The sequence below is a fragment of the Eptesicus fuscus genome, chromosome 15, assembly GCF_027574615.1.
Source record: "Eptesicus fuscus isolate TK198812 chromosome 15, DD_ASM_mEF_20220401, whole genome shotgun sequence".
In the NCBI taxonomy this organism is placed as follows: domain Eukaryota; kingdom Metazoa; phylum Chordata; class Mammalia; order Chiroptera; family Vespertilionidae; genus Eptesicus; species Eptesicus fuscus.
The window spans coordinates 79,429,122-79,456,626 of record NC_072487.1 but is presented as its reverse complement, the minus strand read 5'-3'; the positions used below and the strand labels follow the sequence as shown (position 1 = coordinate 79,456,626).

The window sequence follows — 27,505 nt, the reverse complement described above, 5'->3', positions numbered from 1 at the left end:
CTATGTGTTATCCATCATCTATCCATCATCCATCCATCCATAGCTGGCCTGGCAAAACCCGAGGTGCTGCCTGTGCCCCCCACCTGCAGGTCTGGTGAGGGGCCCGAGACCCCTGAGAACACTGCAGGGCCTTCCCCAGGCCCCTGGGTGGCCGCTCAGGCCCAGGCTGACCTTGGTCCTGTGCCACCCCACAAACGAAGGCACCAGCTAAGACCATCCATGTTGACATGGCACCGGCTGTCCCAGGCCCACCGTGGAGCCACCACAAAGGAGACATTTGGGTCCAGGGGAGATGTGTTCCTTCTCTACGTACACAATTTCAAACCAAATTTTGAGCTACAGTTTTTGTATTGATTCCCTTCTAGTTTTCTGAACAAATTAGTTTGTAATTTTTTATTTTTTTTCTATGTGTGGCTGACCCTTTTGGATTTATGAGGCCGTGTGAGAGGAATTATGTATTTTACACACATGCATTTGGCACAGCAATAAATCTCCCACGTGGAAGGTCTGTCTCCAGTCCCCAGTCTCCCGTCCGGTGGCCGCTGTCATGGCCGTGGCCCTGCTCACTGCTGGAACCAGGGCCCCTGCGGTGACCTCCTTGTGTGGCTGGCAGCCCCGCCGTGTCTCGGCCTGTGGCCTGTGCCCTTGAAGGGGGGCTGCTCGAGGGGACTCGTGAGAACACTGGCCCCCCTCCGAGGACAGCGGGGTCCGGGGAGGCGGCTTTAACATGACTGGCTGGAGGACTGTGTTCCCGGAGGTGGGAGAAGGTTTAATCCCGGCCACGTGACACACGGGCAGAGGGCGTGGCAGCCAGATGTATTGACCCTTCACTATCAGGATTCCTCCTGTCCAGGCCTCAGCATGCTCGCCTGGCTATGCTCCCCAGGAACCTCTTGGGCCAATAAATCTTGATACCTGCCTCCAGAGAAGTCATTATCTTTCATAGAAAATGATTATTTCTCCGTTAAACCCCACATTTAATTTTCCCGTCATCTGTCTCTCTCAGCTTCTCCCCGTAATGGTCCCTCCTCCACAAAATACCTTCGGGGCTCTAAGTCCCAGGTCATGTGACCAGCTTATGAGGCGCTTTCATTTCTCACCTGCACAGCCCTCACAGCCTCTCGCATAAACCCAGTGAAGGCCACAGCCGCTTCCAGAGGGGTGTGCCACACACACTAGGCATCCACTTACCTGGTGACTTCCTGTGTCCAGGGGTCTGGCTCCCTGAGCATGCTGGCCTCCCGGAGGGAGCCGGGTCCCCGTGGGCCAGGTCCTGCAGCAGCGAGGGACAGGCTGTCTGGCAGGTGCCCAAGCAAAACCAGGCCCAGCTAGTCTGTCCTGGTCCACACTGGCTCCCAGGCAGCTCTGAGGTCCCAAACAATGCCCGCCAGTCCCACATCTGTCCACGTGGTCCTCGGCCCAACCTGCCCACACTGTACCATCGAACACCAAACTCCTTGGCATAAGTACTTTGCCCCCATCAAAGGCCCTTCCTCGTGCCCCGTGAGCACAGCTGGGAAAAGGCCAGTGGTGTTTGCAAAACTTGGATCGCAGGCTTGGGGGCAGGACAAGATCTCGATCTCTCTCAGTCTCTCTCTCATACACACACACACACACACACACCTGGCAACCTGGCCCTGCCCCGGGGCTCCCTGTGTGTGGGGACCCCAACCAGCCCAACTTACCAGTACCCTCTGAGCTCCAGACTCATAGCCAACCTGTGGCCTGGCACCTCCCTCAGATCTTGAGAAGGTGTCACAAATCCAAAACAAACTCTTGATTTCCACTCTGACCCCCAAAATTGCTCTCCCACCCTCCCCTCCCCCACCGTCTTTCATCTCAGCCAAGACCAATCGGCCAAAAGTCCTGCAGGCGGTGTAACCCTTTGTCTCTCAATCCTGACTTGATTCACCACATGTCCTATCTTCCAAACTTCCCCAAAGTCTGACCCTCCTCGCCAGCACCGAACCCCACCTCTTGGAGGGCTGTGACGGCCCTCACAGGTCTCCTGATGCCCCTCTTGTTCTCACCTGGCAGCCAGAACTACCTTCCAGCTCAACACCCTCCATGAGCACCATCACACTCAGAGTCAAGGCCCTAATCCAACCTCTGCCTAGGGAGCTTCAGGGTGGTCCTGCCTCAGCTGCTTCCCCAGTTCTCTCTCCTCCCCCTGGCTCCCTCTGCTCCAGCCACACTGGCCTCCTTGCTGCTCTTCTAATGTTCCTACTACCTCAGGGCCTTTGCACATACAGTTCCTCTGCCTGGGCTGCTGGCCTCTTTTCCTACCTCCTCTGAGAGGCCTCCCCCACAGCCCCCCTCCCCCAGCCTGCTTTACTGCTTTTTAGAGCACTTACCTCCATCTCACCTGGAACGCACACCAAGTGGCTCCACTTTGTCTCCAGGGCTCAGCAGGGAGCAGAAGCCCAGTAAATGTGAGTGAAGAAAGGCATTCTAAGAGTTAAATTCTCTATTTAAATGTCAAGGTCAGGGTGGCAGACCCTCTAAAGCCCAGATAGGACCACCAGATAAAACACAGGACGCCCAGTTCCATGTAACTTAAAGTGATGCGCTGTTTATCTAAAATCCACATAACTGGCCTGGCTAGTGTGGCTCAGTGGTTGAGTGTCAACCTATTGTGGATGAAAAAAGGCCACATGCTAGCCTGACTAGCTCAGGGGAGGCCTGCGTGGCAGTTTTGCAAACTCAAACACCTGAAGTAACCACAGAGGATGGTCTGAAATTAAAACTTTAACTAGAAGCAGTTTATAGTGGTAGTCATGTCCTAGGCCAGTATCTTCCCTGACAAAGGTCAATTTTGACCTTAACTGAGCCTATTGTTTTTTTTGCATCTAAGATAACAGGCCTGTGAAATGTCAGGGTAACTGGTAACTTCCCTTTTTCCGGACCCCTCAGGGCAAAACCAAAAGTGCCTGGGTGCCTGGATAGAGTCCATAATTCGGTCATTGTTATTGTTACCAGGTTAATTGTTGACTGTAAACTATCCTGCACCCACCAGGGTAAAAGAAATATGTGCCTATCCTTTCACTCTTTATCCAGTCCCAGAGATTTCCCCCACTTTGCTTTCTCCCACCTCCCCAATCTGTCACCAATGGATTTCATGTAACCCACTTCCTTTGATTGTAATGTATAAAACAGGGTGAAAAACTGCCATTCGCCGGAGCATTATCCCAGTACGTTGAGATTCCGCTGCCCCGCAATTGTCAACAGTTTGGCTCAAATAAACTCACAAAAACTCTTTACAGGTTTGAAGGTTTTTATGTTAACACTATGAACCAGGACGTCACAGTTCTATCCATCAAGGCACAGGCCAGGGGTGCGGCCTCAATCCCCAGTAGGGGGCATGCAGGAGGCAGCCGATCGTTGATGTTTCCATCTCTCTGTCTGAAATCAATAAAAACATATTTAAAAAAATAAAATATTTTTTAAAAATAAATATTTTTTAAAAATTTCACAAAACTGGGAGTCCTGAATTTTCGTTTGCTGAATCTCGCGAATCTCTACCCCAGCGGAGGAGGCCAGGGCGGCGGGGGGCGTGGCCTTGAGGGGCGCCTGGGAGGCGGGGCTTAAGGCGCGGCCTGGTGTTCGGAGGCGGGCCTTGCTCACGTGACGGCGGTTGCCAGGGTGAAAGGTCAGGCGCGCCGAGGCACTTCAAACATGGCGGCGGCCGGGGCGGCGGCCGGGGCACGCAGCCCGGGAGCCCCGGTGGGGACGGCGGCCCGAGCCCGGCGTCCGCCTTCGGCGCGGCCCGCGCGGCTGCCCCCGCTGCTCGTCCTGCTGGCGGCGGCGGCGGCGGGGCCGGGCTCGGGCGGCGCGGCGCTGTACCGCGCGGGCGAGGACGCCGTGTGGGTGCTGGACAGCGGCAGCGTGCGCGCGGCCACGGCCAACAGCTCGGCCGCGTGGCTGCTGCAGTTCTACTCGTCGTGGTGCGGCCACTGCATCGGCTACGCGCCCACCTGGCGGGCTCTGGCCGGGGACGTGCGAGGTGAGGCGGCCCGGCCGGCCCGGCCCCTGCGGCCGGGGTCCTCGCCCCGGGCTCGGGGGGCCGCCCAAGCCCTTCCCCGCGGGCCTGTGCGCGCGGCCCCCCGGGGGCCCGTAGGACCCTTCCTGCGAGGAAGACCGGACCTCCTCCCCAGCCCTCACCCCGCGGGTGGGGACCGGCGGCCTCCCGTGTCTCCCAGCTCCTAGCGCCTGGTTTGGGGTCCGAGCGCTTCCTCGACCCCCAGGCCTTGGTCCTCGTGTTTCCGGACTCAGACCCCCTCAGGCGCCGCCTCGCGGCCGAGGATCCCCGTTCTGGGGGCGTCCGCAGGTCGGCCCCCAGCGCTTTCCCTTTAAATGCTGCTGCATCCTCCTGGTTTGGGGGGCTGCCCACATGGATACTCAGAGTGAGCCCCCCACTTGGGCACCCAAACACTGTGGTGTAGACGCGGGAAAAGACCTTCCCAGCCTTTCTCGGGGAGGCTCCGTGTTCACAGAGCCGCAGCCTCGGGCACCTGCCGTCCAGGAACCCGCGCCGTCCCGCGTCTGTGGTTGAAGGTTCCGCTCTGTGGTCTTGATGCCCCGAGTTCCTCTGCCCCGATGGCGCGTGGTGGTGGCCGGCGGGGTGCAGCCTCCGTCCCGCAGCCGAGCTGGCCCCGCGTTGAAAGGAGTGAAAAGTGCTCGGAGGCGGGGCCGGGCCCCAGCAGGTGCCGCGCTCACCTGCGGTTCTGTTCCCCCTTAGGTTCCAGGGGCAAGACGGGCCAATGGCTGTTGTGATGTTCTCAGGTCTAAACCGATTCACCCAGAAACTTGAAAGTAGCCTCGATAGAGTCTTTGTGCATAATGTGAACGATTGTCTTCCAGGTGCTTTCTCATCTTAACTCAGGGTGCTGGGACCTTTTGATTCTAAAGGGTTTGTTCTCTGATCTAATGTTTTAAGTCCCTCGTGTTCTGCACTGGTCACAGCTGAGGCAGAGAGCTCCTTACAGGGTTTGTTTGTTTTTTGAAGTCTTTCCTTTGAGAACAAACAAGCATTTCAATAATGCAGAGAGTTTTTAGTTAAGTTCTCACTTGTTATTTGGTTACAGAAACAGATATATCAATTAAAATGCAGGTAGCTCTGGTAAGACATTTATCACCTATTTTTTGCATGTTTTTATTTTTGTTCAGTTTAGTTCCTGGAATACAAAAATTGTAAACTATGATTAAAATATTGCAAACTACTCCTTCGTTGAACCAGCAGGTAAGGAGTCTTGAAAATTGTCCCTGGAACTTGGAGGGTTACTTCTGAAAGTGAAACATCACATCCATACCGAGTGGCGTGATTAACTTAACCACTAGCCAAATAAGGCTATCTGAAAAGGGCTGGACACTGTCCAAGTCCAGGCCGGAAAAACGAGGCCTGAGACGGGAGGCAGGTACGGCTAAAAGTTACAGACAGCTGTGGCCCACAGGCCTTGGGAAGCAGGGGCAGGGCGAGAAGGGAGGGTCTGTGGGGACCTAGGCAGAGGTCCCAAGAGCCAAGCTGCCAGCTGACGGAGGGTCCCCCTGGGACTTGATAGGGATGCACATTGTCAGCACAAGCCCGAGTCAGAGGGTCACGTTCCCAGGGACGTGCGGCAAGGAAGGGCCTGTGGCCAAGGAGACGCGGAACGTGGCGGTGGCTCCCCCTCGTGAGGACACCACCCTCCAGTTCCTCAGCAGAGGAGTCGTTAACTCTAACCCTGTGTCCCCGTGCGACTGACCAGCCGCAGGCCCCTTTGCGCCTCATTTCCGCATTGGGGATGTGTTGGGAAGAAGGGTCCTCACCCTCTGCCCCCGCGCTGTGCTCCCCGGCGCCCCTCCGTCCAGTCTGTTAACACACGAAGTTCCACACAGTAACTGTGAAGATCTGATTGGCTTTATGAAGTGCCTCCGGGACCGGGAGCACCCCGTTTGGGAACCAGAAGGTCTCCCCGAGGGGCATACAGAATGAAGGACACCTTCCCTAGGGGAAGGCAGGGGCCTCTCGGGCAGTGACCCCCTGGTGTGGATCAGGAGGGGCAGACGATTAAAGCTGCGCCCTGCGAGGCTGCACTGCGCTGTTGGGTGTAAGGTTTGGTGCGTGGGCTTCCCGCACAGTGAGCCGCCTGGGGCCTGTGGTTCTCCCTCTTTTTTTAGTCTCTGCTGTTGAAAGTATTACGGGTGTCTGTGGTTTTCTCTTCAGCACGTCTAAGTGGTCCTGCTCACTGCTGGTCCCGATCAGCCAGCCTCCCAGGGCACCCACACCTTGGACTCGAGTGTCCAGCAGCTTTCCCCACCCGCCGCCCTCCTAGTGTCTGCACCAACGGGGCTCCTAAAAAGTGGGTGGTTGTAGTACAGGCTCTGCTCCCTGGTTGAGTGCCCTGGAGTGGCAGGTGGGCGCTGAGCTAGATGAGCGTCTGCTCCCGGCTGTCCTCCCACCATCGCCTCCTCACTGGCCCCTCATTTGCTTAGAGGAGCACAAGGCCCCAGAGAGGCAGGAGGGCTCCTCCCAGCTGGGCAGGGCCTCTGGGCCCAGCTAGGACCTTCATTTTCCTAGAGTGCATTGAACTTGAGCTCTTCGCTGACGTTTTCAAGATTTTGAAAATAACTGAGAAGGTGGCTTGAGCTCTCCCTCCCGGGAGCACACCCACACCTTTCTTCCCTCAGACGTGCACCTCCTAAAGTCTAAGGGACCCCATGGGACTTGTAGCCAGGGGAGCAGTGGGCAGTGGCAGCGCATTCCCCCTGACCCCCGGACCCTGTCCCCAAGGCCCCTTTTGTCTGACTTCCCAGTTTCTCTCCTAAGCACGTCCTTGCACTGCCCCTTGCTTTCATTAATGTACTCAGAAAAAAAGAAGGTGACTTGACAAACAAAAGGTCTGCTGTTGGGAGTAGCCAGTGTCACTAGGCAGTTGTGTAGATCTGTCTCAGGCTGTCACTTCTAAGGACTCGCTACACAAAGTCCCGCTGTTCCTGAAAACCCTTTAGCCTGGAGCTGTGGTTTAGCCCCGCTTGTCTGCTCCTCCCTGAAAAGTGAGACACCTGTGCCTGGGGCAGCCCACACCCAGGAGCCTCTGAAATGTCTGTGTGTCCTTGGTATCTGTTCTTGCCTCAGGGAAGCCGGGCAGGTTTCCCCGCAATGGGCCCTGGAATTGTGGAGGAGAGAGACTGGAGGCCACTGCACACACCTTGTCTTCCCTGTCCCATTGTGAGACTGAGTCGCCCACTAGTGGTCACACAGCTGGGTGACAGGCTACACTGCTCCAGAGCCAACTGGCTCACTCTCTGGGTCTGCAGAGGACAGGGCGGAGGGGGCCCTGAGCCCTGCCCCTCTCTGAGCTCTCCATCACCTGGACTTGGCTTCTGTGTGGCGAGGCTGCAGCCTTCTTGGTGATGAGCTGGGGCGCCAGTGTCTGTTCACGGGAAGAAGGAACGGGCCTGGGAGGATGGGGTGCTGGTCGCAGTGGGAATCACCTGCAGGAGTGGTGGGTGGGGAGCCCAGGAGGGCTGTGGGAACTCCCCGGGACGTGAATGGTCTCAGAGGCTGCAGGGGAGGCTAGAAGCAGGCAGTGGGGGCCTCTTCCCGTTGTGGGCCCAGGTGCCTCTGCGAGACGCAGCCTCATTACAACTGCACCTGGAGGAAGCCAGGTCGTAAGTGCTGCTGGTCCCCCCTCGGCTCTGAAGACGTGGGATTGTTCTGGAAAGCTCTTCCCATCTCACACGTTGTGATGCTTCAGGCCTGGAGTGCCTGCTGGCTGGGACCCCATACAGCCTGAGTTGAACCTCGCTGGGCCCTGGGCTCGGTGAGGCTCAGAGACATGCCTGCACTCTGCACACACAGCTTCTGGGTAACCGGGCCTGCGCTGCTCCTTGGTATGGGGCTGAATTCCCACCTGTCCGTGTGTGGCTTGAACTTGGAGTTTATCCGAAAAGACCTTTGCTCAGCCAGGAAGGGCCCTGCACCAGGTGGGAGAATTGCCTTCCCATGGCTGGACCGTGGGGTTGGGAACCCCCACGCCACCCTGACTGCATGAGGGTGGAGAAGCCAGAACTGGGTGCTGTGCCTTGGAAACAAGTCCTGTGCGTTCCTTTAAACCTCGGAGGCTCCCACGCTGTCCTGGGGTCATCCAGACCCACTGAGGCGAGGCCGGAATACACTTCCACAGACTTTTCCTTAGAATTTGACAAGTAATAATAAAAGGTTTGATCCTGGTAGGGTAAGCCGTGTGGTTATTGGGCACGTAAACGTGAGATAAGGTTTCGTCTACTGTATCTGGAGGTGTAATTGCTTCACACGCATTTTTTTAAGCCGGTGGTTCTAAAGAAAAGGCTGTGGCCACTGCTGGTGGTGCCCCTGGTGGCAGCCTCGGAGCCTCTGCCGGCACGCGTGTCGCTGGGGAAGCTGAAACCAGACGCTGTGCTTTCGGGTCACAGTGGTGTCTCCGTTGTGTGGTGGGACCCAGACAGGCAGGTGGGCAGGAGGAGGGGAGGAGCCCAGTTGAATGGGGCAGATACGCTGAAGCAGCCCTTTGAAATGGCTTGCTTTTTATTTGGGAACAGAGAGTGTCTCTTTTGTGTTCCCTGAATGCTGCCCATCTGCCCGGAGACTTGCAGGGACAGTAACTGAAATCCTCCCTGTCTGTGTTGGGTGGCCTCCCACAGACGGCCTTCTTTCAAAGACGGACAAAGGCCTGTGAGGGTCGGCGTGCCCCTCCACCGGACGGCAGCCGGCTCCAGGGGACGTGTGTATGTGGAGTGGCAGTTACAGACGGACTTGTGGATTCTCAGGGGTCCTAGAAGCCAGGCGGGCCACAGCCCCCCACCGTCCTGTCCCTGCTGGTGAGCTCCAGTGGATCGATGTCTGCTCTGCGGGCATTCACGACCGCGTCCCAAGTGCTCCCTGCACTCAGGTCTTTGCTTTCAGACACCATGCCCTGAAGCGGTGTGGGACGGGCTCTGTATGGACCCGCGTTTACCCAGGATTGCACATGTCAGGTGTGCGACTGGAGAGCCGTGGCGGCGGAATAAGCACTTGGTTACATTCCTGTGGAAAACGAGGTTTTCGTTTTTAAGCCTCCAGCCCAGTGCCTGCATCAGAGGGGGGTCTGCCTCCTGCACGCTGGGAGGCCCAGGAGCTGGAGGCTGGAAACCAGGCTGGTGCCTGTGGTCTGCGTGGCCCCCACCTTCCCTGCAGAGGGGCCTCTGCTGCCCCCACCACGGGAAGGCAGCTGGGTCCCCACTTCTGGGGGCAGGATGGGCGCAGGGTGCAGAGGCAGAGGATCAGGAGTCTCTGGGTTGCATTTTGGGAGGGATGCCTGGGACAGCCGATGGAGATGGCAAGTAGGTGGGGCACAGGGGGAGAGGGCAGGAGTTCCTATGCGAGGGTCAGCCACCCTCCAAAGCCCTGACTCCCCGGACTTGATGAGGGAGAAGGTCTCTGCGATGATCCCGCCCAGGTGCTCCAGGACCTCCGAGGCCAGAGGTGGGTACAGTGTTCATGTTAGGGAACAAATGTGGGGTGCACGCGTAGGATGTTCTGTGCCCAGAGCAGGTGGGGGGGGGGGAGGCGCTGCCTAGGCCTATGGGGGCCACTGCTGGAGCCTCCCGTTCTGGACCAGGCTCTTCTGCACCCCAGCTTCTGCATTGGGGGGACGAAGTTGTTGAACGCAGGGCTGACAGCCCGTCTACCAGGCACGTGCTGTCAGACTCAGGAGGGTTCCTGCAGCGCCGTCACCACCCGGCCGGCCATTGAAATAGAGTTCGTCTGGCGGCGTTCCCCCCAGCCTTGGGACACTCACGCATGTGGAGTCTCTGCTCTGGGAACGCTGAGAGGGTAGAAACTGGAGAACGGAGAGAGTGGGCAAATGCACACAGGCCTGGGGTATGGTCCCCACACGCACCGTGCGGGAGCAGGTTTCACATTCCTTTCTTAAGCGACACACCAAGAAATACCTGAGAATCACACTGTGCGGGTGCAGAGTGTGAACACCCGTGAGCACGAGTGTCCGCCGTCTTTCTGCTGCTGGGCCGCCTGACATTTCTTGCGGCTGTGTTGTGTGTGCAGTGTTGGGTGCTTTCCTTTCCTTACATGCTCTCTGGGCAGCAGTGAAAGCGTGTCATGGAAATTCCCAACACAGTGAGGCCCTGTGTTGTGAGCCGGGACCTCACGGACGCTTTGTGACACGAGTGGGGGGGCAGGCCTGGGCAGGCGGCATCCGAGAGGAGAGGAGGCGTGGCGTTGCTCAGCGTGGACATCTCTGCTGTCTGCGTGAGCATTACCTCCTCCTCTGGCCTGTGACCCGAGCCCCCAAGGGGTGGCCTGCGGTTCGGGAGGGCCTGGCACTCCTCTCCCACCCAGGCAACGTGGCCTCGAGACAGGAATTGGTTTCTGAGGCTTGAATGTTCCATCATTGGTTGTGGAAAACACAGCTTAGATGTTCTTGTGACTTGACCCGTTGCGTTTTATTGATGTTGGTTAATTTTTATAATTACAGAAGGAAAAGGTGTGCCTGTTTAAGCAAAAGGGGTCTATTGGGTGAGAATAGCAGTCACTACTTGGTTTATATGCAGCCTTCATACTTGTGTGGGATCTAGGGGGGCTCGGTGTTTTCTCTCCTCAGGCGTGTTTTCATGTAACCTCTGCAGTTTTAGGTCATGTCAGAGCTCAGGGAACTCACCTGCTTTTAACCACATTCCTAGTAGACGGGGGCACAGGGCAGCGTCTGCCTCTCGGTGACAGGCAGTTGTGAGACCTGCACAGAAGTCACAATTGCGGGAGAAGGCGGCGGGACTCACCAGGCGCCCACTGCGTGCCCTGCACTGGTCTCTGCAGAGGCCGCCCTGGCTCTGGTCCTGCTTCCTCAGCCGTCCACAGGCAGGGAGCCAGGGAGGTTCAGGAAGGGTCATGGGCGGTGCAGTCAGTCTTAACATCCGAGAGGCAGGGAAAGACCTCGTGCAGGGAGCACCTCACGAGTAGCCTTTGGAGGATGCGGGGACGTTCCTTTGAAACCGGCCTCAGGGCGCTGGGAGCATAGTGTCCACTGCACCGAAGCTTCCGCCTGCAAGGGAGGCGGGAGGACTGAGGCGCCCATCTGGCTGCCGCCTTGGGAAGTCCTGCGTGCAGGTGGTCAGTTCGAAGGGAGGCAGCCAGGGTCATTGCGTGCTGGTGGGAGCTCGGACGCCGTCGGGGATAGGGGGCCAACTGGCGGGAGGCTGCAGGCAGAGGACCCACATCCTTCCACGGGCAGGACAAGTGGAGACAGGAGACAGCACACGTCCGCAGTCCCAACCAACATCCTCGTTTGGACCCAATTCAAACAACAGTTTAAGCAAAGACGAGACGGTTAGGAGCTGTGCATCGCTGGGTGCTTGCTGCTGGGGGATCGTGTGACGACTCGCCATGATGACGCAGTGGCAGATGGGGGTGCAGAGCCCTGTCCTTTAGAAGTGCAGCTGCCGGGTACAGTTCTGGAAGTGGGGGCCTTTGGATGGACAAGGTTCCAGCAGCTGATCATCGTTGGCACTGACAGAGGGGCACACGTGGCTGCATTGTTCTCTCTATTTCATTCGGATGTTGGGAGTTTTCCTTAATAAAAACTTCAGCCTGGCCGGATGGCACAGTGGTTTGGAGCGTTGTCCTGTACAACAAAAGGTGGCCGGGTCAGTCCCCGTCGGCACGACAGGAGGCAGTCAGTCCATGCTTCTCTCTCACTGAAGGTCTCGCCTCTGCTTTTCAGACTGGGCTGCCACCATCCGCGTCGCTGCCCTGGACTGTGCGGAGAAAAGTAACCACGAGGTGTGCCAGGCCTACGACATCCACTTCTATCCCAGCTTCCGGGTGAGCGCCCTCCTGCCTCACGGCTCTGCTGGAGCTTCTGTCTGAGCTGGGTTCACCATGGGCAGCCCCTCCGTCTCCAGCATGGGGGGCGCTTCTGCAGATGTGGTGCCAGTGTCTGCTTGCAGAGGGTCCCTGTTTGGTCCCCCCTTAGGGTTGGGCACATTGCTGTGGGGTCTGTGTGGTGAGGGTGGGGTGGTCGGGACTGCTGCTAGAGTCTGGTCTGGGGCCTCTGCACTTCCCCACCCATGTGTGGCCCACGTGAGCTGACCCCCTTGTGCACCATGCATGCTCATCTCTCTGGGGGCCCAGCCTGGCTACCCTGAGCATGCCACGTGGGCCCCAGACAGGTGTGTTCCCATCTCCCACAAGGGCAGAGGGTTAACAACTGGAAGGCAGAGAACCATGTACACGGGGTGCGTGTGCATGCATGCACAGTCACATGCCTGCACACGAGGGAGAGCGCATCACGGTGGGAGGCACACTGAGGGAGCTTGTGCCAGAGCGCATCCTTCCCACCTTTTCACGAGCCTCACACTGGCCGTGCCCGACCCAGCCCTGCGGCCCATCCCCTGGCTCTCGTCTGAGTCTGACCCTCCCAACGTTCTCCCATTTGGGTTTGTTTGCTGCGTACTTGGCGCAGTGCTGCCTGGAAGCTTCGAGTCTCTGACTTGAGAGGACATTGCTCCACCGTCCCACCATCACTGCCACCTGGCTGTTCTGCTCCAGCTGCCGTGACGACACTTGCACGTGCCCCCTGTGTGGGCGAGAGCCTTCTGGCACAGGCCTGGGAGTGTCGCTGGGCGGGGCCACAAGCCTGCTGGACACCCCACTGTGACCCGACTGTGCATGGGTTTGCCCACTTCCTTTCGGGTCGTGTGTCTGTTTCCCACTCGTTTCCAGAGCCCCTTGTCCTTCGAGAGGCTCAGCTGTGAGGGTGGTGGTACCGCTCCGCCCGTAACTGTCGTCAGCGTGTCTTTTCAATAGAAAACGCTTCCTTCTGCTCGGAGATACCGTTTGTGCCTGTCATCCTCCCCGGAAGCCCTTTGTGACGTTAGGGTGAGACCCTTAGGGTCGGGGAAGGCGCTGTCTGTGGCTCTGCCCTGTTGGGTCAGAGCGTGTAAGTAAAGGTGCTGATGGGTGCGAGTCACCTGTACACCTGGCAGGAGGCCTCAGATCCACAGACACAGCCTCTGGCTCCTCCTCTGGGGCCTCGGAGCTTTGAGCAGACTTTCTGGGGGGAGGTGACTTTGGGGTACCTGAATGCTCATTGGTTGGCTAAAGATCTTACATTGACAAGACACCAGGTAAGGCTGTTTCTCATTTGTCTTGTGTTTTTCCTCTTAGTATTTTAGAGCATTTACAAAGGACTTTACAACTGGCGAAAACTTTAAAGGTGAGGACATAAGCCATGTGTCTTTACTGTAGGTTTGCCTCAGGCACCCATCACAGGCAAATGGTTCAGGAGCCTGTCCCAGCCCCAGCTCAGCTGCCACCAGCCTCCTGCCCACCCCGTAAGCACTCGGGCAGGTGAAGTCTCAGCAGGAGGTGTTGTTTGTTTGGCTTTTGTTACTCCTCCCCCAGGAGATTTTCAGAGAGTGGAAGGGAAGGGAGGGAGGGAGGGAGGGAGGGACAGACAGAGACATGGATGTGAGAGAGCCACATCGATTGGTTGCCTCCTGCACATGCCCCGACCAGGGCCGGGGATCAAACCTGCAACCGAGGTACATGCCTTTGACTAGGAAGCGAGCCTGACCCTTCGATCCATAGACGGACACTCTGACCACTGACCAACACCAGCCAGGATTCAGCAGGAAGTTTTTATTTTGTGCTCTGCCTTCTTTGGCAAACACAGTAGTGACAAAGTTTTTTGTTTGTTATATATATACACACACACTTAGTGGCCAGATTATTATGATCTCTGAACGCATAATAATGTGGCCACTCAGTGTAAATCCTATATAATAACAGGCTAATATGCAAATTGTCCCCTCAATCAGGAGTTCGACCAGCAGGCAGGCCGGCCAACTGCCCGTGTCCCCTCCCCCTGGCCAGGCTGGCCAGACCCCACCCATGCACGAATTCATGCACCAGGCCTCTATACACACACTGAGTGACCAGATTATTATGCGTTCAGAGATCATAATAATCTGGCCACTCAGTGTGTGTGTGTGTGTGTGTGTGTGTGTATCTTTTTTTTTTTTTTTTTAATCATTTCAGAGAGGAAGGGAGAGGTAGAGAGAGATAGAAACATCAGTGATAAAAGAGAATCATTGGTCGGCTGCCTCCTATATGCCCCACACTGGGGATCGAGCCTGCAACCCAGGCATGTGCCCTTTGACAAGAATCGAACCCAGGACCCTTCCGTCCGCAGGCCAACGCTCTATCCACTGAGCCAAACTGGCTAGGGCGTGACAAAGTTTTTATTTTTTTTAAAGTAAACTTTGTAATTGAAAAAAATATTGGAGCAGTGCACACCTGGTGATTTTTTATGAATGGGCCCACCAGGTAGCTGGCACCCAGATCAGGCCCCAGACGGTGACCAGTCAGCCCACGGTGACTGCGTTCTAATCAGAGGCCATCCTGCCTGGTGTGAACCAGGTGTAGGCGGAGTCGGCGTGCCCAGCCTGTGTCTGCACACCTGTGTGCGATACGTCCCTGTCACCTCACCGTGCAGCCTCCTGTCGCGGGACTCACCACTGTCCGTACCAAGCTCTTGGTGGCAAGGCACCCCGCTGGGGACCTGGGGTGGGGGGGCATGTGCGAAGTCCCCAAGGTGATGGTGGCTGCTTCCCCAGGGCCTGACCGAGAGCTGCAGACGGTGAGACAAGCCATGATCGACTTCCTGCAGAACCACACGGACGCAAACAGGCCTCCCGCCTGCCCGGCTTTGGACCCTATTCGGTGCGTGATTCTGTAAGAGAAAATGGCACGTTAGGCGTCTAATTGATTCTGCAAAACTCAGATGCGCACTAAGTGGGATGGGCACTATATCTGGTGGCCAGCTCACTGTTCCCAAAAGCACTAAAAGCCTTTTTTCCTCTTAAAAGGCCCAGTGACGTTCTTTCTCTCATTGGCAACCATGAGGGCTTCTATGTGGCTATTCTGTTTGAGAGCAACAGCTCGTATGTTGGACGTGAGGTACCGTGTCTTTATCCTGTCGGGTCCTGGTGTGATGTGTTCAGCACGGGGCCTGGGCCTAGATTCTGGGGGTGAGAATTGGCTGGTTTGTGGAGAAGACAGTGGGGGAGCGTCTCTGAGGGCAGGAGAAGAGGAGGGCACAGGCCGGCCTTGTCCCCGCGTGGGCGTGGGGTTCAGGGGGCGGGGACCGGGGCTGGTGGTGGTGCTGCTGTGCTCCTGTCTCTGGAGTCCAGTTTGGTTGCTGTATTCTGGGCTCCCAGCTTTTAGCCAGATGGCTGCCGGGTGGAGGCAGCTGCTCCCCAGCTCTGCTCAGAGCCGAGTCCTCTCCCCCTGCCCCCGCCTGGGCCCAAGGCAGAGGCCAGAGCCCCGTTGCTGTTGGGATGTTGGGGCTGGCCCCGGGAGCGGGAGCACTTGATGGTCAGTTTCGTGGAGGACGTGCTGGCTGGGACAGGACCCCACAGGGCCACTGGCAGGTCCCCTCGGACCGTCTGTGGTTTCTGCCGGGGTGTCCGTCACACTCAGTTGCCTTAGATGTGACCGTCTGGTTGTGGAGAAGACAGGTGCAGAGTGTTCCCGGTGACACTGCTCTGGTTCCGTGAGCAGGATCCCTCTGTGCGGCGCTCCCTGTGGACCCGCCTGGGCCGAGGGTGACCTTCCCTCCTGATGCAGGTGATCCTGGACCTGAGTCCTTACGAGAACATCGCGGTGAAGAGAGCACTGGACAGCGACCCGGCCTTTCTGGAGAAGCTTGGCATCTCTTCCGTTCCTTCCTGTTACCTGGTTTACCCAAATGGGTCCCACGGGTTAATTAACATGTAAGCATAGTTTGGCTGAAGAACTATTTGATGGTGGCATCCCAGAACCATCTGGGTGGGAGCTCACGCCAAGCCAGACGTGGTCTGGTCCGCATCTGTGTCTGGCGGGAGGGTGGGGGGAACGCCCACCTTCCCCAGTGACAGTGGGCACGGGTGGGCTCTGGACTCCATCCCCTCAGTCCTCTCTCCTTCCTGAGACCCACAGAAGCCACGAGAGCACAGTTGGCCTCTGCACTGAGCCCGAGATAAACCGAATTGGAAAGGTTGTGGGAGGGTTAGGTCACGTCCGAAACCTGGGCTGCCTGCCGGGTCTCCACCTCTCCGCCCCCGCTGAATGGTTCTCGTGCCGCCCGCTGGCCTGGGGACCTGGGGCTTTTGTGGAGCTGGGCGTCCACCTGCAGCCGAGCTCCATAGGACTGAGCACCGGCCTGCAGCAGAGGCCGGGCCAGGCTCAGCCACTGCCCTCTCCCGGCTCCCTGAGCACTACCGTTCGCCTCACAAACCAAGGATTGTTTATGTTGGAGTGTCATCTGTACGATGTAACTTAGAGTGCAGTTGATACTGTGCCCTGCGCACTTTGCATGACCTTGAGCTACTAGAAGGTCTCAGTCGGCCTTCACACACCCTGTAGCTCGAAGGGCCCGTGTGCAGCAGGCTCGGGAGGACCGAGGCCAAGACCTCCACACATCATAGAGCTGGTGCTGGGATGCTCAGCCGCTCTACAGCCCACGGGTGTCCCTGAGCAGCTGGGGCTCAGGGTAGTATGGGTTTGTCTCATGTCCTGGGGAGAGGGGAGAGGGGCCAGCTCCGAGGCCACACCCAGGGCACCTGCAGTGAAGGGTGGGAGAGGGGAGTACAGTTTCCCTCCCTCACGAAGGGGCCTGGGCAGCTCAGGGCCAGGTTTGGGCTCCAGCTCAGCCCACACCCACCCACCCCTTTCTCGCAGCGCGAAGCCTCTCCGGTCATTTTTTTCCTCTTATTTGAAGTCGTTGCCAGATGTGAGGAAAAAGTCGCTTGCGTTGCCTGGAAAGCCAAGCAAAGAAGAAACTTCTGAAGTCATGGTGTGGAGAGAGTTTGACAGGCAAGTGCTCCCTTTGGACAGGAGGGGCATGGGGTGAGCACCGGGAAGCCCGGGTGGACAGGAAGCTGCGGGCTCAGCTCGCTGGCGGCTCAGGCCTCCCTGGCGGGGGGGGGGGGGGGGGGCCGGGGGGGCGGCTCACTGGAGAGAAGGCATTCACACCTGCTTTGTGATATCTAACCTCAGGTCAAAACTGTACACGGCGGACCTGGAGTCGGGGCTGCACTACCTCCTGAGGGTGGAGCTGGCCGCCCATAGGACACTGGCCGGAGCCGAGCTGAAAACACTCAAGGACTTCGTTACTATCGTTGCCAAGGTGTGCGGGGTCTGCTCTGGGCTGGGGGCTCGGTCCATGACCCTGCGGAATGAGGCCGACCTGAGCTGGATGTGCGGTCTGCTGACCAGTGGTGCCCAGCCCGCTTTCGGCACTAGGCCTGAGGGGGCACTAAGCAGGGGTTCTGGGGGAGGGGGGCATGGGCAGGAGGGCAATCTCCAGGTGGGAACTGTGGGACTGACTCGGTGCGTGGCTGGGCCAGCAGCCCCATGACATGGGGATGGGGACAACAGGAGCAGGCAGACAGCACCTCAGGGAGGGTGCGGCGTGGCCACTGTCCTCGTCCTCTGGGGTCTGCTGGGGGGGCCGGACCAGTGCTGTGGGCGCCACCCTCCACCTTTAGTAGGAGGTGGCGCGGTGTTCATGGAAGTTTAGTTCCTGCCTTGGCGGACTGTTTTCTGGCCCAGATGATTCTGGGAGGAGGGAGGCGGGAGGCCCCCCTCAGGTTCCTGGGGCAGGTCTGAGCCCGCAGCCCTGTCTGGGCCTGGCTGTGGCTCCTCTGCTCTCTGACTCCGGGGGTAGCCTAGCCAGGGTCCTAGGGCCCCACTTATAGCACTGCGACACGATGCTTGTTTTATCTTAACAAATAAGGAGGATGAACTTAAGAGATTTTTTGCCTCACGTAAGGTCCCTAAACAGATTCCCATTCCACACTTTGGATGGTCAGAGTTTGCTCACTGAGTTTTGAGAAAATGGAGGAGGTAGAACTTACGTTTAAAGGAATAACTGGGAGGCGCTTAGTGCGTTTCCCACGAATACAGGAAAGCTGCTTGCACGGGCTTTGATCCTGTTGTGGGTTCAGAATTCTGGAACCTCCGGGATGTCCTTGCTCATGGGCCGTCGGCACCGGCTCAGCGAGCAGCGGGCCCACCTCCATGGCCAAGGTGGCCGTGCATCCTTAGCCGCCTTCCTCAGCCGACTCGGACTTGAGATTTCTGCTCGTAGTTGGTAGTGGTCCTGGGCGACCTGTCGAGAGTTTCCGAACGACATCGTCTCGTAAGACGTAGCTCGGGTGTGAGGGGCCCTCTCGGCAGCGCTGCTCTGCACGTCTCGCAGGCGCTGTGCTCGGGTGCGGGGTCGCTGGGTGAGGGCCACCGCTGACCAGCAGGTCACACTTGCGCCTGGAAACCTGAGGGGCTGCCTGCCTTTCCAGGGGCCTAAGTGTGGTGCTTCCCCCTCAGCTGTTCCCCGGCCGCCCTCCCGTCAGGAAGCTGCTGGAGATGCTGCAGGAGTGGCTGGCCAGCCTCCCCCTGGACCGGGTCCCCTACAACGCCGTCCTGGATCTGGTCAACAACAAGATGCGGGTGCGCACCTCCCGGCTCCTGCCCACGCATGGCGTCCCCGTGGCCCCTCCTCAGGCCCCTCTGCGGTGGTTTCTGTCCCCGTCCCCATGACGCCTGCACGTCTACTCCTCTGTCCCTGGTGCTGTCCGCTCCCTGCCGAGTCCTCGGGGCACGGACATTGGTGACGGCCGCCCACGCAGGCAGGGGTGGCTTCTCAAGGGGTGGCACCGGGGCTTGTTCGGAAAATGTTGAGGAGACTGGATTGTGCACCTAAAAGTGATGTGTTTAGTAAGAGTGTGGCTGAGCTGCCCTTCAGGCTGGTGCCCGTAGTGAGGGTCGCTGAGAGCCTCATCCTCGCCAGGAATAGCTGTGCCGGGCCGTGGTGTGCACACGCCTGGCGTGAGCATGTCGGAATGCTCACAGTTTGGATACGTGTCCCCGTGTGTAACGACCCCCAGTCAGAGGACACTCACCAGCTATTTCTACTTCTCTTTCTAAGAGTTCAGTTATCTGTTATTCTTTCTTTTCTCAGATTTCTGGAATATTCCTCACTAATCAGATAAAGTGGGTTGGATGTCAAGGAAGCCGCCCAGAGTTGAGGGGTTACACGTGTTCTCTCTGGAAGTTGTTCCACACTCTGACTGTTCAGGCCGGGACCCACCCAGACGCGTTGGATGACACAGGTAACGTCCCTGCACGGCCATGGTGCTGTCTGCCCCCTGACGCACACGGGATGCCGGCCGGGGCCATCGGAAGCTCAGTAGCGGGGGGGTTGGCTGTAAGGCCGTGTGTTGTCGGGGGCTCTGGGGTCCCCTGCTAAGCAGGCGGAGGGAGCGTCTTTCCAGGTCACAGACCCCACGCACCCGATGCCGAATTCTCCTCTCCCTGGGCCCAGCACGTGCAGGGGCCCTGCAGCCGCCCAGTCCCGGCCCGGGGTAGGACCTGCCGTGGGAACCTCTGCTTGTGCTTTAAATGTGTGAGACTCAGTGGGAAAAGGTGTGTTTTATCTCTCATTGTGTAACAAGTTACCCTAAAACCCAGCAGCTTGAAATAGTGCACTCTTGTCTCTCACAGTATCAGTGGGTCAGGAATCTGATGTGGCCAAGCCAGGTCCTCTGCAGGGCAGCGTGTCCGCCTGAGGGCCGGGGTCTCACCTGAAGGTCTGACTGGGAGAGGATCCCGTCCTCACGTGGTGGAGGCAGCCGTGTCCCTGCTAGCTGTTCCTCCCCGTGTCCTCCCCACAGCAGTTCCCACAGCACTGGCTCCGTCAGAGTGAATCCCTCGCTGTGCGTGGTCTGGTCATTAGAAGTCAGCCACGGCCCCACCTGCTCACGGGAGCTGGCGTCCCGGGGCCATCTCAGGGGCCGCCTGCCACAAGAGGAAAAACTACCAAAGTTTGAGTGGGTTTACTAACTTCAGTCACCAGGAAGTAGCTAACGCAGCGTCTTCATGTTCTGCATTCTCTGTAGACACTGCGAAATGTGCTGGATATTTTACCCTTTGGACTTGGTTGTGCGGACACTGCCTGGCCCCAGCAGGCCGCTGGCCACACGGAACAACTGCATTTCCCTTTATTAAAATACGGTTTTTATTTCAGAGAGGAAGAGAGAGGGGGGGAGAGAGAGATAGAAACATCAATGAGAGAGAACATCAATTGACTACCTCCTGCACGCCCCCTACTGGGGAGCAAGCCTGCAACCGGGCATGTGCCCTGACCGGGAAGCGCACCGTGACTCCAGGTTCATAGGTCGATGCTCAATCACGGAGCCACGCCATCCGGGCTCGGTTGTCATTTTCTTAGTTGGTGAGGTCCACTGATGCTCATGTTACATCCTGACTCACACAGTCCAGTGTTCTTCCCAGTAAAAGTGTAAACTCTTTCGTAGTTGCCTTCTGCTGCCTAACAAACTAACCCAGATGTGGTGGCTCTTGTGTGGGACCAGTGGGTGCTCGTGGGTCTGGACTCAGAAGGTCCAAGCCCTGCAGCCGGCCGCTCCTCACCACCCAGGAAGGCGCTCTCGGCCTCGGCGGCACAGGCATCGCTTCCCCACACCCTGTTGGTCAGATAGGGCTCACCCGCCAGGTGCTGAGGGCAGGGCCACCCTTGGGCATTTGTACAGCCACACTCTCCTCCAGGCAGCGCTGAGTTCTGGGGTCTCGTGGGGCAGAGGTGGGCTGTGAGACTGGAGATTCTGTTAAGAGTCATGCAGGACAAGAGCAGCATGGCTTCCGAGGGAAATGCGGAGCTCCCGGACGGAAGTGACGGCAGCTGGAGCCTCGAGTTCCCAGGTCCTGCCCTGGCAGCAGAGCCTCTGAAGGCAGCCTGGTAGCCGCCCGGGCCGTGTCCCCAGGAGACTGCGAAGCGGTGCAGCACTGCCTGGTGTCGGAGGGCGGCACACGGCGGAGCACACAGATCCCGCGGGGTCTCGCCTGGCGGCGGTGGCCATGTACAATGCAGCTCTGCCGGGAGCACGTCTCGTGCTGCAGAACTGGGTCAGACGGAGACGCCGGATTATGTCTTGGGAGGTTTCCCTCTCCTTATTGGACATTTAAGCCCATCGACTAAAAGCCTGCGTGGCCCCTAATCCCCTCAGGTAGAGCTTTGTGGTTCTTGTGCACTTTAAAGATTAGGGAGGTCGCAGTGAGCAGTGCTTGGCTGGGGAGAGAAAAGGAGGATTACAGTGAAGCAGAGCAGATGTCGGCCTAGGACTGCCGGCTGCCGGCGAGGGGCCACGGGCAGAGCCCAGCCGACCGCATGCACATGGCAGTCTCACTATGGGCACTGCCTCGCTGCCCTGGACACAGCCTGGGAGCAGTCGGCTCAGCTCACACCTCTGAGTGGAATGGCCGCCACAGTTAGTGACTGACCGACATGGAAAAGGCCGCTGGGGCTTCAGGGCTAGTGGGCGTGGCCATGAGGCGGAGCCACGACAGCTTCAGCCAGAGGCCACGAGGGCCTGCTGTTGGTCCTGATGGATTCCGTCTCAAAAGTGTGTCTTTTGTTTTCCTGTTAGTTTGCTGCGTGTCTTTTAACGCTGACGTTTAATGTTTTAACCTCAAGGTCTCCCTGTGTGCTTAACTCCCCTCCTCGCTGTCTGACGGGCCTGCTGGGCCCAGCCCAGGCTGCCCTGTGGTTTTCTCAGGGCCCGTTAGTGCCACGCTGGCTCTGCCCCCGTCCTGTGGCTGCTTCTCGAAACGTCAGGGTGTGTTCACTCGGGCCCCGTGCGGGGCTGTAACGGGGGGGGGGGGGGGAATGCTGGAGCGCTCCCACCAGAGGAGCAGCCTCTCCTAGGAGGGCAGGTCCTGGTGCCTGCCGTTCCCCAGGCCGCCCTGGCCACTGCCCATCCAGCCCAGGCCACCCAGGGAAGGTCAGTGCGGAGCTGGCACCACCCCCAGAGGCACGAGCTACGGCCACTGCACGGGGCTTGAGTTGTGCAGGGACTTGGGAGCGACACAGCACTTAGTCAGGAGCGCCCGGCACCAGCCTTCGGGGCTGCTTGTGAGGTGGGAGGACGTGCACAGGGTCCCACCAGAACGAGGCAGAGCCCTGCTCTGGGGGTGAGGCTGGAACCTGGTCGGAGGTCAGAGGCGCGGCTCGCCCCCTGGAGGTCCTTCCCCTGGTGCTCGTTCTGGGGCTGCACAGGCGCACGCGGTGGAGGCCGTGGGGCCAGCAGCCCTGTTGCCGTAGGTCAAGCATGTCAAACTCAGGCTAACACGGGCCAAATAAACAAGGTTTAAGTTTATGTGGCCACAAAAAAGCAACAGCTTCTATTTTCATAGAAACATACATTTATTTCGATAGAGACATGCTGAATACAAAGGCTGAAATAGATGAGTCATCGTTAACAAAATAATAGAACATTTTAATAAAAATTAATATATTTTCTTGAACATTAACTTACCAGACACTGAATAACTGCACAAATTAATAAGTGTAGCGCAAATAAACCTGTTTTTCTTGTTCTCCGAAAGCGAAATATTTCCTGTTGCGCACACCAAACAAGTCAGTCCAAGATGAAGGATGTGGCCATCGGCTGCTAAAATATTCGCTGCTGGTATTAGTGGAGAGAAATGGTGCGCCTGCGCGTAAGGCACGTAAGGGAAATGATGCAACATGATTATAGTCATCAGTCATTGGCGAACGTTGTAGTTCGATATTAATAATTATGTATAACAGGATAGTGTAAAAATTAAGTTACGAAATTTTTATTAAAAATGTTTCCTACATATCGTTATATCGGCTGGGCTGCAAAAATGTGCGTTGTGGGCCGCGAGTTTGACATGCTTGCCGTCGGTGTTTGGGAAGGTGCTGCTCCTTCCCATCCAGTGTCAGGCCCGAGCCCGTTCCTGGTTCCCGACACCACCCCAGCCCTGGGTTCCAGTGGGAACCGTCAGACACGTTCTGTGCTCGTTCTCGAGGAGCCGCGATGCTTGCTCCCTGCAGGTTTCGAAGACGACCCCCAGGCGGTGCTGCAGACCATCCGGAGGTACCTGCTCACCTTCTTCGGCTGTAAGGAGTGTGGGGAGCATTTTGAGGAAATGGCTAAAGAGTCCATGGATTCCGTGAAAACCCCAGACCAAGCAATCCTCTGGCTTTGGAAGAAACATAACCTCGTGAACAGCCGCCTGGCAGGTAAGCAGAAGCCGTGGTGGCCTGCCCATGCCCGTCAGCGTGTCCTGTGGGGGGGGCGGGGGAGCACTGCTCTCGGGGATGGCCTGACCTCAGTGCCGCTCCACCTCCCCGGGCTCACAGCCAGTGCCAGCCCTGCTCCGACATCAGTTTCAGGACCTTCCAGGGTGCCTGCTTTCCAGATTGTTCTCTCCCTCGAGCCGCGTGGGAGCTGACAGGCAGCATGCACCCCCTGAGGAGCCCACGGGGCCCAGTAAGATGGAGGGGGAGGCTTGGGTCATGATTAATTTCCAGGAAGGAATTTTAGTGTCATTAAAATCTGCTCTCAGACGATAAATCAAACTCCTCAAAATGGCTTTGTTTAAAACCTAAGTAGGGCGCATACATTTTCTCAGAATTAAGTAATTCAAACTGCTCCTAAATCAGTGGCAGATTAAAATTAGGCTTAAAAATAATTCCGCTCAGAAGTAAATCTTGATAGAGATGAATAGAAAACCCCTAAACTGCTGGTTTTTATTTAATCCACTGTCTTACAAAAACATACGACAACGCAAGCACTAAAGAAAATTGGTTGCTCTTTGCACCAGAGCTGCCTGCCGGCTCTGGTCCCGTGGCGTGGCCCTGGCCCCTCCTCTTTGCCGGCTTTGCCCTCCTGTTGGTGCAGGTGGAGGCCCCTCCGTGGAGGCCCTGCTGCAGGAGTCAGGCCTCCCCGTGCCTCTCCCTACCACCTGTGCTCCCAGCAAGTCCGAGGTTGCCCTGGCAGCACTGAGCTCCAGGAGCCCGTGCCCCTCCCCCGTCATCACCCTGCCGCAGAGATGGGCTTTCTACAGCCCGTGGGAGTGTCTCCTAGTCCCGTAGTCCCCGGCCCACCTCTAGCAAAGCAGTGGGACAGACAGGAGCAGGCAGGGGAGTGGCAGTGCAGTCTGGCCATGGCAGCCGCCCGAGGGTGCTTTAGGGACGCGGCCGCAGCTGTGCAGGAAAGGTGAGGTGGGTGCAGGCGTCATCCAGTCCCCACGGGGAGGTCTCGGAGTGTGGGTAGGCCAAGAGGGTGGGGGAGGCAGGCGCCTGACCGTGGGCGGGAGGCCTGTGGCGTGGCAGCCCTGGGGGGTGGGCGAGTTGAGGGAAGGCCTCCCCAGCTGCCTCCCTCCCGCTCCCAGGCCACCTGAGCGAGGACCCCAGGTTTCCCAAGGTCGCGTGGCCCACTCCGGACCTCTGCCCCGCCTGCCACGAGGAGCTGAGGGGCCTGGACAGCTGGGACGAAGAGCAGGTGCTCCTGTTCCTGAAGCGGCACTACGGCAGCGACAACCTCGTGCACACGTACGCCGCGGCCCTGGGTGGCGCGGGCGAGGCCGAGGAGCGGGAGGGAGGCCGAGCCAACCCAGAGAGGGCTGGAGACCACGGGGCCCAGAGCCTGCGCCAGCCCGGGGCACTGCCCCCCACACCTCGCCCCTCAGAGGGGTCACACCTGGGACCGGCCGGGCCCGAGGGCCGCAGGGAGGCGGAGGCGGCCGCGCCCTTCCTGGGGATGGGCTTCTCCAGCCTGGACATGAGCCTCTGCGTCCTGCTCTACGTGGCCTCCGCCACGTTCCTGATGGTGATGTTCTTCTTCTTCCGAGTGCGGTCCCGGCGGTGGAAAGTCCGGCACCGCCACCCGTCTGTGTAGAGCTGAGCGGCCCGCCCGCGCCTGCGGCTTTAACATTTCTGATCAGGGATGACAGGCGGGGGGCCTGCTCCCTGCCGATGGCAGCTGTGGTCCCAGAGCTGGGGCCTGTGTGCGTTCCCAGCCTACGAGGTCCGTGGACGCCTCTGACAGATCCATAGCAAAGCGACTTCTAGGTTTTTACTCTTCTAGGTCTGAAAACGGGAGTGGGGGGCAGTCTAGGCCAAAAAGAATGTTTGCACCCACTTTCAAGTTTACTGGGCTCCACGGCCATTGTGCACGGCCTCCTCTGGGGATTTGGAGAAAAACCCAGCCCTTCCCCACGGAGGATAAGGGGTGACTGAATGCAGCCAGGGATCCCCCCGACCCCTCCCCCTCCCGCCATGGGGAGTGGACTTGGTGAGGGACGGGAGGGTGGTGCTCGTCTTACTCTGCAGGGGCAGTGCCTTGGCCTGTTGGTTGTTAACTCTGGTGAGGAGAGAGTTCAGTGCGTGAGGGCCACCCAGGCTGCCTGTCCCCCTGGCAGTCGGGAGACTGTGAGCCCGAGAGCAGAGCTTCCGCCTGGGCCCCTGCCATCCAGCACCCGCAGCCCTCCTGAGCCACTGCCCAGAGCCGGAATGGGTGGTGCACAGGGTCTCGCTGGCACCTCTAAGGCCAAACTTCATTTGCCTGAAGCTGTTTTACACAGGTCCTGGCACAGGGCCTATCCCCGGGCTTTGGTGGTTAATTATTTACCATTTAATGATTTTAGCACATTATTTATAAAACCCAAAACATTCAGAGGTAAAGTGAATGCGTAAACAAACAAACTCCTGGGGGCATTTCCTTTGACACCCTTAAGCAGACAGACGCTCAGCAGTATGCACCTCCGTGTCCTTGCCCGTGTGTGTGTGTGTGTGTGTGTGTGTGCACACTCCCGTGTCCGTGTGTGTGCCCCTGTATGTGTGTGTGTGCACACGCGCGGGCTCCCGTGTGTGTGCCCATGTGAGTGCTCCCATGTGTATGTGCCCCCGTGTGTGCGTGCTTGTCACGGGATGGTGGTAAGTAGTTCTTCCCACTCTGCCTGTGGTGTCCTCACGCGCCCTCATTGCAGCTGCTAAGCACCTATGGACCACTCGCACCAGGTCCTGCCCCAGCCCAGCTCAGGGGAGCCCAAGGGTGGTGCCTGCAACGCTGCCACCAGCCTGGTGCCCACCTGCGGGCAGGCGTGGCCGGGAACAGGGAGCCTGCCCTGGGCTGAGCCTCTGTGCCACCCCTGCCAGAGGTTTCCAGTTGGTGACACGTTTCACCCCTAGAATCCTCTGGCTTAAACCTGAGGCTCATGTGCCTGGTGATTGAAGGCACCATATTGTTTCCTTTCAACTTGAAAACGGGCTGGTTTACAGAGTCCACGGGAAATACTGGGCCTCTCATTAAACTGCCTTAGGTTCATGTAAAATGTCGTTTTCTCCCCCAAAGTAAGTTTCTGTGAGCAGTGGGTACTGTCCTACATCAACCCATTTGACAGGCAATGTTGGCTTCTAAGGTTCATAGTAATATTGCGGTTTGAGGTCACGTTTGTGACGTCAGAGGGGCAAGGTTCCAGCAGATCGCCAGTACCACGCAGCCACGGTGTGAGCTACCTTGCACACCTCACGTGGTGGCCCGTTCAGAACTGGATGCTACCTGCAGGTCTGTTTTCTAAAGTTGTGAGTATTGAGACAATGAATACAATGGTTCGGTAATTTAAATGTATTTATTTTTAATGGGAGAATTTGGTTAAAAAGAAGCTAATTGACATGAAAATGTCTGAAATTTCTTACGTGCAAAGAAAGTGAACATTTTGTATTTAAGAACTGTAATGTGCACATTTTGAAATAAAAAAAACTGATGTTTGGAAAATTGTATTCTGAAACGAGCAGCAACCGTGAGGGTGCTGGGAGGGGTGCAGAGCCTCTAGTGTATGGACCACACATCTTAGCTCCAGAACGTCTAGGAGCAGAGGGTTTGGAAGACAGCCCCAGGGTCAGGTGGAAAGGGAGAGACAGGGATAATTAAATTACAGATGGTTCCTGAGACAAGACGGCAGCCTGCCTTCCACAGAGCCGGGAGAAGTGGGGGTGATGGGCAGCCGACTGCATGCGCCGGGGAACCCCCAGGCCCTGCCCACCACCACGCAGCTCTGGGTGTGGCCTTCCTAGGCCACCCTCTGCCACAGAGCCGCATGCCTGGCCTCTGCCCTGACACCAGTTTGCTGCCTCGCTTCGGATTCTGACTCCAGATTTCCCCTGCCCCCTCCTCTGTTTGGTGGGAAGAGGTCTCTAGTAGCACGTGTGTGGCTGGAGAGAGACCTGCCTGCTGCAGTGTCTGGCTTCGTTTCCCCGCCAGGCTGTGCAGTCACCCCTCCTGGCTTTCCCCAGGCCCCTCCCTCAGGACACGTGCAACCCTGGGGTGCAGCTGGGGCAGAGCACAGGGGACCAGTGGGTATGGCAGCCGGGGCCGGGGCCATGGTGCTGGTGTGGGTGCAGGCTCATCATCAGTGAACCCCGTTCAGGCCCTTGATTCCTGAGCAGTTTCTGTTGGGGACACCCCAGATGCCCCTCCTCCAGGCTGCAGTGGAGGTGGGGCTGAGGCCTGAGATCTGGGGAAGCTGTCGATGCAGAGCCGGCCTATGGGGCCTAAGCAGGGCCAGCAGGCCAGAGACGCCCTCCCAGCCAGGGCCTGGATGGCCTTCCAGGAGGCTGATGCAGGA

The 27,505-nt window shown here is 58.0% G+C and overlaps 1 protein-coding gene across 1 annotated transcript; it reads left to right on the top strand.

The window, feature by feature from the left end:
• The first annotated feature begins 3,675 nt into the window (after positions 1 to 3,675).
• QSOX2 (quiescin sulfhydryl oxidase 2) lies at positions 3,676 to 26,649 on the top strand. Its single transcript, XM_054727444.1, has 12 exons — positions 3,676 to 4,003; positions 11,736 to 11,836; positions 13,181 to 13,229; positions 14,632 to 14,737; positions 14,884 to 14,974; positions 15,644 to 15,789; positions 16,736 to 16,870; positions 17,054 to 17,183; positions 18,383 to 18,505; positions 19,017 to 19,167; positions 22,929 to 23,117; positions 24,272 to 26,649. Exons 1-12 carry the CDS (start codon positions 3,676 to 3,678, stop codon positions 24,775 to 24,777), a joined length of 2,055 nt encoding a protein of 684 aa, XP_054583419.1. The 3' UTR covers positions 24,778 to 26,649.
• The last annotated feature ends 856 nt before the right edge of the window (positions 26,650 to 27,505 follow it).